This window comes from Saimiri boliviensis, chromosome 19, assembly GCF_048565385.1.
Source record: "Saimiri boliviensis isolate mSaiBol1 chromosome 19, mSaiBol1.pri, whole genome shotgun sequence".
NCBI classification, from domain to species: Eukaryota; Metazoa; Chordata; class Mammalia; order Primates; family Cebidae; genus Saimiri; species Saimiri boliviensis.
Window position 1 is genome coordinate 37,552,155 of NC_133467.1, and position 12,811 is coordinate 37,564,965.

General features: G+C 44.1%; 2 protein-coding genes across 3 annotated transcripts in view; both read right to left on the reverse strand.

Annotated features, from left to right (window-relative positions):
* Positions 1-368: 368 nt before the first annotated feature.
* Positions 369-1,709, reverse strand: LCE6A (late cornified envelope 6A). Its single transcript, XM_010329673.3, has 2 exons — positions 1,665-1,709; positions 369-1,069 (listed from the first exon to the last, which is right to left on the reverse strand). Exon 2 carries the CDS (start codon positions 1,046-1,048, stop codon positions 806-808), a length of 243 nt encoding a protein of 80 aa, XP_010327975.1. The 5' UTR covers positions 1,049-1,069; positions 1,665-1,709; the 3' UTR covers positions 369-805.
* Positions 1,710-9,366: 7,657 nt separating this feature from the next.
* LOC104649910 (late cornified envelope protein 1F) overlaps positions 9,367-12,811 on the reverse strand; it is a 95,007-nt gene continuing 91,562 nt past the window's right edge. Inside the window, exons 1-2 of one of the 2 annotated variants that reach the window (XR_743679.2) lie at positions 11,696-11,742; positions 9,367-10,038 (exon numbers count right to left, since the gene is read on the reverse strand). The gene's annotated coding sequence lies outside the window, so the exon portion shown is untranslated. Of the gene's footprint in view, positions 10,039-11,695; positions 11,743-12,811 lie in introns of those variants that run through there. The other variant, XR_012514985.1, reaches the window with a different exon arrangement.

Here is a 12,811-nt window from a genome sequence, read left to right on the forward strand (position 1 = left end):
ATTGGTAGGGAGTGGGACTTCCTGTGAGCAGGCTAAGTGCTGAGTGCAGAGGGGATTTACAAGGGTGGGGTTAGGTGCCAAGGGCGGAGGGGATTTCCAAGGCAGAGCTAGATGATTGGCATCCTAGTGCAGAGGGGATGTCCAAGGTGGGGCTAGATGATTGACATATTCTAATTTTCAAGTGGGGCGGGAGATGGGCGTGTCTGAACTCCCAGCGAGGCAACCGGCCTTACAATATTTATTAATCCACATGTTTCTATCTGGAGTGTCCATTGCATCTCCTACTGGATTATAAGCTTTCTAGAGCAGGGACAGATTTCCCACTTACATCTGTAAACACAGAGGCCAGTACACAGTAGGTGCTCAACACATGTTTATTGAATTGTCATCTTTGGTGCTAGAATTATGCAAAGACATAGGTTGACAGCTGCGAGGCTGTTTGAAACTGGGACATAAATCCCAAAGCAACTGCTTTTTAAAAATCCCATCAGCTGTCTTAGGAGGAAGGAGGAGAAGCAACACCCACCTGGGTTGAGGTGGCGGTCTCAGCACAACTGAGCAGGGGTCTTAACAAATCACAGAAGTCAGGGCTCCCAGTAAAGCAGCTTTATTGTTGCTGAGCTGTAGGGGCGAGTGGAAGAGAGCAGTAGTAGCGTGGCTCAGCCTAGTTCTAGCCTCTGTAGAACTGGGGATCAGGAAGTGTTTCTCAGTCCAAATGAGAGGTCGAGGGCCTGGCTTTCCAAGGGGGAATTAGCACCCAAAGCCGGGGTGAAGCGACTGCACCTGTGCGTCAGCTCTTCTGGACTCAGTCACCGATGCACTCTTCCTCTCTGCAGTGGTAGGTCGTGCCCCCACTGAGGCAGCGCGGCTTTCGACGAGCCCTCCTAGGCTTCTGAACCGCAGGCCTTTGGGAACTGGAATGACAGCCTTCTGAACGGGGAGCACCACCAGGAGTCAGGCAGGGAGCCAGGCAGGGGTTTGAGCATTGGGGAAGGGAGCACTGGGGATCATTGGGAGGCCTCCAGGATTGCTGCTTCTGCTGTGACATTGCTGGGCTACCAAGTCAAATCTGCAAGAAAAATAGTTCTGTCAGGGACCCGGGCAGCTTGGCCTTCTGCTTCTCTCCTCCACGAGCTGGAGCTGTCAAAAATAGAGACCAGCATTTGCAATCCACTGACATCCATCTCAGGAGGAGAAAAACGACTTGAAAGGACTAAATATTTGGGGAGTAAATCTTCCCAGGGGACTCACTTACTAACAACCATGTAACTGACATATGTTTCCTCTAAAAAAAAAAAAAAAAAAAAAAAAAGACAAATTGTACCTAGTTGAGCTGACAGTTTACTTTCCCCAGGCCAATGTCCACCGGTCAAAGAGAGCCAAGTCTTTGCTCTTTCTTTACCTAGTCTTATTCTGTCCCCAGACGCCTAAGTCTGACTGTCCCTTCTCTACTTTTCTGGCCTTCTAATTTCTATGGCTTTCGCCCATGATAGATGATTTGGGGTCTTTATTTTTCAGGGGCCTAATCCCCTTCCCTTCTTTCTACCCAAGCATCTCCTACCTAATTTTTCAGCTCCCTTGGAAGAGATAAGACGAGAGATCAGGGCTGCCTTAGCAGCACGTGAGCTACATCCAAGTGTCTCTTCATCCGGAAGTAGCCTTACCCTAGACGAAGACGTGTGGACAAGTGATCCCTGGAGGAGTCTGGAGGCCTTGTGTTGCCAGGAAGTAAGAGGCTCTTTTTTATATCCTCCAGTTGAAGCCTCCAGGCCACATGTTATTGGAGGACAGCCGTGGAGTGGATGATTGATCTGGAAATTTCACAATTCCCAGTGCTAGATTCCTCAGCTACATGTAGCTGGGATGTGATTCAAAGGCGCCTGCAGGTGGATGAGGGAGCAGAAGGCTGGAGCCTTGAGATTGGCCTACCTATAGGAGAATACACTGGCCAAGTCTGGATGACATTCTTTGGGGCTGGGTGGATTGAAGCTGCTGTTGAATTCTATGTAGAACTGGAGGGAAAAATCAGATTCAACATCCCCCAGGGTCTGAGGAAGAAACTCCTTGTCTACCCCCACCCATCATCCATGGCTGCCAGCATCCCATTCTGTGCCATCACCTTCGTGGAGATTGGCCCAGTGCCCCTCCCACATCTGAGTCCTGCATCCTCTCACCTTTTTAGATACATCTCTCAGTCTTTAGCATTGCTTTGGGTCACGTGACCAAGATACATCTCCTATCTCATCTATTAAACTGTTATTTGGTGACAGGGACCTTGCCTTTATCACTTCTGCATTCCTAGAGCCTGATGTTGTGTTGTCCCTGACACAAAGACAATGCTCATTAGTATCTGTTGAATGAAACGTCTATGCGCCATTAGAAAAGACTTCGTGTTTCAGGAGAACAAAAAATAGGAAGCAAATAAAGCCCAGCTCATTTTGTTTTGCAGATCAGACCTTGACTTCTTGCTTCCATCATTCTCCCCTAAGGCACATGTGAACAACACCCTTTCCGAGTACAGGGAGCTCTGTGGGTGGCCCTCACCTTACACAACAGGCTGAGCAGAGGGTGGAAAGTAAAACCTTCACACACCTGCTGCCTCTTAAATCCGAAAAAAGAGCTGTTCTTGGAATTATCAAGGGACATTGTGGTTTTAAAAGCTTTCCACAGAGTGAAGAGTTCTTCTTCACCTTTCATGAAAATTGAAATCATCATATTTTGGCAGGGCTTAAAATGGGAACATTCTCATCTAAATACAGCCCTTCACCTGTGGATACTTCCATCTCAGAATTGCTCCTGGTGTGCACAGCTAAGCTAAAAGGCACTGATGAAACTCCCTGCTGCTCAAGTCTGTGCCTCACCTGCCTCTGCGTACCTGATGCCTGACCCATAGTAGGTATTCAGGAAACAGTTGGGTAAATAAAAAGATGAGCAATTACAACAAACATTTTGACTGTAGGGGCAATCCTCGGAGGCCTTCAAATCACATACATGGCAAATGTGAGTAGGGCTGGAGTATGGGAGAGGGGATGAAGACCAGGGTGTAGCACAGGGCATAGGATGAAGCCAGAAAAGGAGCAGCTGTTAAATCCCAAAACCCAGCAGGACAAGATCATCAAGTCTTAACTGATTCATCTGGGAAAGCTCTGACATGCAGTTTGAATGGAGGGAAGAAAGATCTTTGTGAGTGAAACAGCAGGTGGTTGAATGGTACGAAGCCTCACTCACCCTGTTAGAGCAGAGCCCTGGAGAAAGAGTGCCTGATTTAGGGGCCTCACGGATTAGACCCCCATCTTCCTTCACTCCCTACTCCCTCTTATCTCTCCTTCTCTTTCTCCTCCTCCTTTTTTCTCTCTCCTTCTCTTTCTCCTCTTTTCTTCCCTCAGACACCAGAAATAACTCTGATTGCTTTTCTTTTTTTTCCTTTTTTTTTTTTTTTTTTTTTGGAGACAGAGTTTCGCTCTTGTTACCCAGGCTGGAGTGCAATGGCGCGATCTCGGCTCACCGCAACCTCCGCCTCCTGGGTTCAGGCAATTCTCCTGCCTCAGCCTCCTGAGTAGCTGGGATTACAGGCACACACCACCAAGCCCAGCTAATTTTTTTGTGTTTTTAGTAGAGACGGGGTTTCACCATGTTGACCAGGATGGTCTCGATCTCTTGACTTCGTGATCCACCCGCCTCGGCCTCCCAAAGTGGTGGGATTACAGGCGTGAGCCACCGCGCCCAGCCCTCTGATTGCTTTTCAAAAATGCTTCCCTTGCACTGAGCATTAGTGGGAAGGCAAAGTATCTCTGTCTCAATGCACCAGTTTCTCCTCTTTCCCACCCAAGACCTGCACCGCGTAAAAACATGCTTCAGACACCTCACACATCACAAATGCATTTCTTTGAGGTTAACGAGCAAGTACTCAATCCTTACTGTCTCTATCTAGGGCTGAGGGTTCCTTCTAGGCCCTCTGCTCTAAGCAAACTGTACTTCCTGCCTCCCCTGCGTCTCTCCCAGATCACCTCCCGTAATAAATTGTCCACAGAAATGTCTAAGCCTACTTGTTTTCAGTACAGTGAATTTCATCACATATAGGATGGAGTATGTTTAGCATCTAGATTTGCCCAGCTCATAAGGTGAGCCTGTTTGAGGCCTGTGAGCTGCACTGTCTTCCAGATAGACTTACAAGTCCAGCCAGGTGTCCTCTGTAGGGACATGGATGAACCTGGAAACCATCATTCTCAGCAAACTGACACAAGAACAGAAAATCAAACACTGCATGTTCTCACTCATAGGCAGGTGTTGAACAATAACACATGGACACAGGGAGGGGAGCATCACACATTGGGTTCTGTGGCAGGGAACTAGGGGAGGGACAGTGGTGGGTGGGGAGGTGGGGAGGGATAACATGGGGAGAAATGCCAGATACAGGTGACGGGGAGGAAGGCAGCAAACCACATTGCTATGTATGTACCTATGCAACAATCCTGCATGTTCTTCACATGTATCCCAAAACCTAAAACACAATTGAATATATATATATATATATATATATAAAATCAGGACCACAGAAATGTTATGTTCTTCTTTAATCCCACTCCATCTCTCTTCCTGGTTCAGATTGTGTCTGTGAGTATAATTCTGTGATTTGATATTTTTTAAGTCCCCACCGTATACTGGATACCAGAAAAAATAAGAACTCCATATCATGTTTCAAAGCTTTCGCTCTAGAGGGAATACAGACAAATTAACAGGTGACACGAGACTATAAGTGAAAGATGGGCAAATAGGCGAATTGCAGTTGTAGGCTGAGAATAGAACTAGTCCTCTTAAATGTACCAAATTACAATGATAGTGTCTCATGTGATGTGTCTCCCGCCGTTATCAAAGTCCCATCCTGGGCTGAAGACAGGAGCCCATCTCTGAGAATAATCCCATCTCATTTCTGGTCTCTATTCATGAGACTCTTTCTCTGAGCAGCAGATACCTCCAGATCCCCAGCCTCAAATGAAGTTGCTTGGCCTCCCAAGTGTCTGGGTTTCCCTTCGGTCAATTTCTCTCTGGTACCCCAAATCATTTGGCTATTCCTGAAGTAACTCCTCAAATATATTTTTTAAATCTCTTTTATTTTGCTTTAGGCTTTTATGAATAATTTCCCTGACTGTTAAGTGTTCTTCCAGAATGCTCTGATGTCTTCAGGATAAATTTAAATTCCTTTAGCCGGCATTCAAGTCCCTGTGGATACTGACTTGACCCTAGCCCATCACTTTATGCTTAACTTCTGGAACTTCCTTTCACTGTATCTCCTCCTCTGCTGAATAGATAGATTTACTACATGGTGAACTGGCTTTTACCTTTGCTGATGTCTGTCTGTGTCCATCTCTCTTTCTTCCTCCCTTTCCCTCTCTGCCTCTTTTTCTTTCCTCCTTTTATTTCCTCAACCCACCTGCCTTTCTTTCTTTTTCTTTTTATTTTCCTTTCTTTCTCTTTCTGCTTTCTTTCTTTCTCTTTTTTCTTTCTTTCCTTCTTTTTTTTCTTTCTTCCCCTTCCCTCCCTCCATCCCTCCCTTCCTCTCCTCTCTTCTTTTTTCTTTCTTTTTTCTTTTCTTTTCTTCTGTCTTTCTTGTATTTCCTGGTTCCTCTTCTGAGAATACTTCAGAGGGCCAGTCCAAATCCCATGTTCTCTGTAATGAATTTCTGGACGACGCCTGGCAGATAAATTCTTTCAGAGCATTTATTGCTTGTTATTCATATAATTTATTATAAACAATTATACTTGCATGTGATATTGTTAATACCTTGAACATGGGGCTATGACCTGTATATTTCATGTCCCATTTCAGCGTACACATGGTTCATTACAGTTACTAGTTATTAGGTTTGTTAATTATTAAGTTTTAAAAAATCCCCACCACAAACATTTGCAAATAACTTCACAGTTTACAGAATGCTTTTCAAATGTTCCTGAGTCAGTTAATTCTGATGAAATATGGACTCAGCCCATGACGAAATCAGACACGGTGAGGTTGGGATTGTCCACATCACACTGTGGATGCCTCAACTCTATTTCCTGAACATTATTATATTTTTACCTAGACTGTCCCAAGGAGTTTAGTTTGAGGGGAGTGTTCAGAAAATCTATGTAGTGTTTTCTATAGGTACTTCTTATTTTAGAACCCAGCCCTGCTCATGTTTTCTTAGGAGGAAGGGCCGAGAGATCTCATCCTACCTTTTCTTCGTCAGGTCGGATGGTATGTAAACCACAAATTATCCCAACTTGTACTCAAGACTATAACATCATGAGGACTGGCCTGTTCAACTCATAGCCTGTGGGCTGCATGGAACCCAGGACAGCTTTGAATGTGACCCATCACAAATTTGTAAACCTTCTTAAAACATTATGAAATTTTGTGTGTTTTGTTTTGTTTTAGCCCATGATCTGTTGTTAGTTTTTTTTTTTTGTATAATCACCCTGGAAAACTATTTGGCAATTTCTTATAAAGGTAAACACATATTTACAAGGCAACCCAGCAACTCACTACCAGATGTTTATCCAAAAGAAAATGAAGATGTTTATGTACACAGAAACCTGTACATAAAAATTTATAGCAATTGTATTAGGCGGCTGAGACTGCCATAGAAAATACTATAAACAATGTAGGTTAAACTATGGAAATATATTTTCTCACAGGTTTGGAGGCTAGAAATTTATTTTTTTATTTTTATTTTTTATTTTTTTTATAAGAAAAAGAATAAAGAAGAGGAAGAAAGAGGAAGAGGGAGAGAGGATGAGGGTATTGCTTTATTGCCCGGGCTAGAATGCAATCTAAATATGGGTATGCCTATAATTGTCCTAAATAATGGAGACATGAAAGAAAATGAGGGAAGAGAATAACAAACAAGGAGTCAACCAACATTTCGTTTAAACTTCTAAGTTGATATGATGTGGTACTGATAAGAGTGTATATTTTGTGTATTTAAAGTGGAGAGTTCTATAAATGCTAATTACGTTTACTTGTTCCAGATCTGAGTTCAAGTCCTGGATATCGTTGTTAATTTTCTGTCTCATTGATCTGTCTAATATTGATGTTGAAGTCTCCCACTATCATTGTGTGGGAGTCCAAGTCTCTTTATTAGTCTTGTATGTCTGGGTATTCCTGAATTGGGTGTATATATTTAGGATCTTTAGCTCTTCTTGTTGTTGCATTGATCCTTTTATCATTATATAATGTCCTTCTTTGCTTCTTTTGATCTTTGTTGCTTTAACGACTATTTTATCAGAGGCAAAAATTGTAACTTCTGCTTTTTATTTATTTTTTATTTATTTATTTATTTTTTTGAGACGGAGTTTCGCTCTTGTTACCCAGGCTGGAGTGCAATGGCGCGATCTCGGCTCACCGCAACCTCCGCCTCCTGGGTTCAGGCAATTCTCCTGTCTCAGCCTCCTGAGTAGCTCGGATTACAGGCATGTGCCACCATGCCCAGCTACTTTTTTGTATTTTTAATAGAGACGGGGTTTCACCATGTTGACCAGGATGGTCTCGATCTCTTGACCTCGTGATTTACCCACCTCGGCCTCCCAAAGTGCTGGGATTACAGGCTTGAGCCACCGCGCCCGGCCTATTTATTTATTTTAGCTCTCTGTTTAGTTGGTAAATCTTTCTCCTTCCCTTGTTTTGAGTCTTTGTGTATCCTTGAATGTGAGATGGGTCTGGATGCAGCATACCGATGGGTTTTAGTTTTAGTTTTAGTTTTTTATTCAAATTGCCTGTCCAGTAATATTTATAGCTTATGTTTAATCAAAATCAGTGGAAGCCAGAGGCATTGGAAAGGCATTTTCAAAACACTGAGAAGAAAAACAAAAAACAAGGATTAAAACAAAATTGTCAACTAAAGCCACACACAAAAAACAATGGAAGAGAATTGAGTATCAAAAATAAACCATAAATCGATGGCTATTGATTTTTTGACAAGGGTGCCAAAAATTTTACTGTCTCAGTGAGGAAACGGTAGTCTTTCAACAAATAATCCTAGGGCAACTGGAAAACCACAAACAAAATAATAAAATTGATCCTTTTAACATTAAAAAATTTTAACTCAAAATGGATCGAGAACCTAACTGAGGGGCTAAAACAATAAACCTCATAGAAGAAAATATACAAGAAAATCTTTATGACCTTATGAAAAAACACAGTCTTAGCTTTCATGGAACTCTGGTCTGAGATGGCTACATAGCACCTGTCCTTAGCAGGGAGAAAGAAACTTGTATCTTAGAGTATGCCTGGTCCCATCTGCAACATTCTTTCCCTTCTGGGGAATGGTATAGTCTGTCACTTTGGCCAACAATCAGCTCCATACTTGTTAATATGCTAGTTGAATTCTTTGGAGGGGTTCTTCTTGTTACTGAAGCCAAAGGGAACATATCTTCCTCTAGTCTCCCCAGATAGTTAAGAGGCAGGCACATGGTTGAGAATCAGTGTATTAGATGTTCCCTCACGGGACTTTGAATCTTGGGTGACTGACCAAAGACACAGGGACACCTAGAGGTAGTATTAAACAAGGCATTGGTGAGGTACACATCAGATTATTCCTAAATGTTCTTGCTGTCTGATCTGCCAGACACTGGGGTTTTTTTCATGGTTTAAAAAGTAAATGTAGGGTATTGCCCACTTACCCAGTTAATAATAAAATTATTGAGGCATTATGCACACAAAATAAAGTTAACAATTATTTAATCTGATGTAAAATTTGTCATTGAAAAAATGTTGATGAAAAATCAGGACTTCTTTACAAAATATAGAAATGAAATGTTTGACTGGAGAGCTTGAACTCGGGACTCTGGGAGAGGAACATAGAACACCGATTTTAAACTCCCGACTCCTTTTCTGTGGATTTTTACGTTTTCTAAAATCATATTTACTACATGTTACATGCATACTTGTAGTTAGAATGGTCTAAGAGTCATGGTCTATTTGCAGAAAGTTTATGTATAATTTTCTAATTTTTTTTTTTTACTGAAAGAGAATGAAATTTGGGAGTGAGTAGGCAGTATTGAAAGGGGAGGGGGGAGATGGATGAAAGAATGGGGTGCACATCTGTCTCCCTGCCACACCCTGGGGACCGAGTGGGGCCCTGGAGAAAGTCCAAAGCACAAGGCTCTGTGTTCCTGAGACACCAAGAGGGTTGGCCCAGCAGAGCCACATAGTGATTCATCTGACATAAGGTGTCAGAGTAGCAACCAGAGATGTTTTTCTCTGCCCTCTTCCCTACCTTTACCCATGCGACTAGCAAGTCTCTGATTTTGAAAGCCTCCAGGCAGCAGGAAAGTAGATAGCAGTAAAAAGAATATTGGAGACACAAGCGGGCAAGGAGCAGTCCAGAATAAATGGCAAGAAGAGCTTTTGCTTTATTGTTTCACTTGTGGCTGCAGGAAATGAGCTGGAGAGTGAATCTGAGTCTGCGGTTTGGGATCCCATAGTAGACAACACAGATAGGTCTGTGGGAGAAGAATCAAACTTCTGGATCCCTGGCGCAGAGGGATCCTCCAGGCCAGAGCTCAGAGCCTTCACCAGGGCATCTCAGCCACTCACGCAGGCCCAGGAGGAGAAAGATGAGGAGGAAATATCTATCTGATCACTCCTTTCACCCACGTCTCCTCTTCTAGGCTCAGGGTCCGCTTCAGCAGCAGCCTCCAGAATGCTGGCTGCTGCCCCCTCCACAGCAGCTGGAGCCCCCTCCGCAGCAGCTGGAGCCCCCTGAGGGCTGGCTGCAGCAGTCAGAGCTCTGGGGTCTGTGGCGGTGGGACCTGCGGCGCCTGTGGTGGCTCAGGCAGCAGCCATCTCCCCCGGAACTGCAACAGCCCCCAGAGCTGGAGCCACAGCAGCCCCCAGAGCTGACGCTGCAGCAGGAAGACACTGGAGGGCACTTAGGGGGGCATTTGGGGGGGCACTTAGGGGCGGGGCACTTGGGAGGGCACTTGGGGGTGCACTTGGGAGGAGGCTGGCACTGCTGTTGGCTCTGCTGGCAGGACATCTCGGGGGCGGGTGTTCAGGAGCTGAAGGAGGGTCAAACAGCAAGTTAAAGCCAAGCACAGAGGCCACTCTTACCGTCTTTTTACCATCATTCATTTTTGTTACATTTTAAAAACCTGTTCAAATAAGTCAGAGAGAAATTATCTCCAAAATTGTTTATCAGACGCTTTCACAATATCTTATAGGATCATCAGGATATTTTTATAAAATAGACATAGATTATCTTATTTTAACCAAGCAGGACAATGAGGAAGACTAGATTAACAAACTTGCCCAAAATTAATGTCCTTTAAGTGGAAAAGGCAATTTGACATTCACAGAATCTGACTGACATCTACACCTCTGCACCACTCAGAATTCTGGAAATGTCCAATCTAGAAGCCAGTTTAAAGCTGCGGCTCTGCTTTTTAAAAAATAGACAAGAAGACACTATCTCTATAAAAATAAAAATTAGCTGGGTATGGTGGCATGCACCTGTAGTCCCAACTACTTAGGAGGCTGAGGCTGGAGGATCGTCTGAGCCCAGGAGGCCAATGCTTCAGTGAGCCAAGATCATGCCACTGCACTGCAGCCTGGGCAACACAGAGACACTTTGTCTAAAAATAAATAAAATAAAATAATAAAATAAAAATAAAGATTCCCTTTTGGAGGAGCTTCTCAAATGGCTGTATTTAGTTGACACGAAAACACAATATATTATAGTCAGAATTGCAAAGAGTCATAATATGAGTTGTTATCCCAAGCCATAATATAAATGGAGAAATGAGGTCTAAAGCCAATTGCAGCAAGCTGCACGTGATCCTAGCTTTTCTGGTCTGGTGAACCCAGGCCTAGTGAAGATCCCTCTTAGAACACACAGATTCCTCCATCTGCCACACTGGCAACCATAAATTTCAACTTGTCACTCAATGTTCAACATTGGGGCTTCTTTTTTTTTTAGCCAGGCTGTAGTGCAATGGCGCGATCTCGGCTCACCGCAACCTCCGCCTCCTGGGTTCAGGCAATTCTCCTGCCTCAGCCTCCTGAGTAGCTGGGATTACAGGCACCCGCTACCATGCCCAGCTAATTTTTTGTGTTTTTAGTAGAGACGGGGTTTCACCATGTGGACCAGGATGGTCTTGATCTCTTGACCTCGTGATCCACCCGCCTGGGCCTCCCAAAGTGCTGGGATTACAGGCGTGAGCCACCGCGCCTGGCCCCAACATTGGGGCTTCTGATACAGATGCCCAGACACCATTCCCGACCAACTGACTCCTGATGAAGGTGTAATGGCCATGTATCTCTATTTATGAAGCTCCAAATACGCTTCCTCTGGTCTCTGGTCTCCATTATTTGAGAACAACTATAACCCCAGTCCAGGCTTTGGGGAAGGAATGCAGTTGAGTTGCTAAAATCTACTCTCTGAAAGGAAAGTTTGTTATAACTTATCCGCAATGGGAGACACTAAAAAAAATACGGAACTAATTTGGATTAGAGCATGAAGCACAGACATGCAAATCATCCAGGTTCTTCCAATTTCTTCTGCCCCACGGCTTGGACTCCATCAGAATTTCTAAACACTCTCTACCTTTTCTAATCCAGTTACCCCTCCCCAGCAAAGCCCTGACTAGCCTTCTCTCCTGCCCTGGTCTGGGCATTCCTCTGTGGAAGCCCCTGCTTCTCTTCCCAGGGGACACTTACCGAGGTCACAGGCAGCACAGGGTCCTTCAGCACCTCAGGAGGTGAGTGGATGGGCTGCTCTGGCCACGAGCCCTTTTATCCTGTCCTTGGGCTCTGCTTCCTGCTGTGAGACAGGGCCTGGGCATGAGATGATCTGCCTCCTGACACCCACATGGGTCCTGTGACAGGGGGTGACTGGCAGCTTCTCATCTGCTTTTCTTCACAGGGCTCTGCATTTCTTCCACCTGTTCCTAGTGTGGAATATGACTTAGAAATGGGGTGGGAGTGAATTCCTACCACCACCTGGCACCGTGTTCTCTTAGAGGTGCCTGTCTCTCTGTTCTCCCTCTTGAAGCGTGGTCTCCCAAACGTCCTCCTTCTTCCTCTAGCAATGTCAATTTATGAGCTGCAGGCATCCAGGTTTGAACAAAGAAACACCGAAGCCTCTCAGCTTTTTCACGTGTGTCCCACCACTTTGCTGCTGGGAGTTGTTTACGTGTGTGTGTGTGTGTGTGTGTGTTTGTGTTTCTAAGTGTGGTGTGTGCATTAGGTGTGCATTGTGTGGAGCACATGTTCAAAGCGGATCTGCCTCTGAAGATGAGGCTGAGCTTGGAGAAAGTAGTTGGAAGTTAGCTTTGGGGCTTTGGAGCCAGACATCTTGAAGATGAATCCTAGCTCCGATACTACTTAGATAATGTAGGACAAACTATTTAATCTCTCTGCCTCAGTTTCCTTGACTTGACTGTAAAATGGGGATTTTAATGACCTCCCCTTCATGAACTTTTAGGAGTATTAAATGAGATAATACACTTAAAGCTCATAGAACTATTCCCTGGACATTTTATGCATACTACAATTTATCATCATCATCATTATTTTTAAAAGTGTGTGTTATATATTATATATATATATATATATACATAACACACACACACACACACACACACACACACACACACATTTATTTTTCGGCCAGGAATGAAGCCAGCATTTGCACAGCAGTATAGAGTTTATGAATAGTTATTCCACATGACTTAGGCCATCAGCATAAGAACCTGGAGCATGCAAACACACATGCTGAGACTATGTCATCCTGTAGAGATCTGCATCTATGCTGCCTGAGTGTGACTCTTCCTT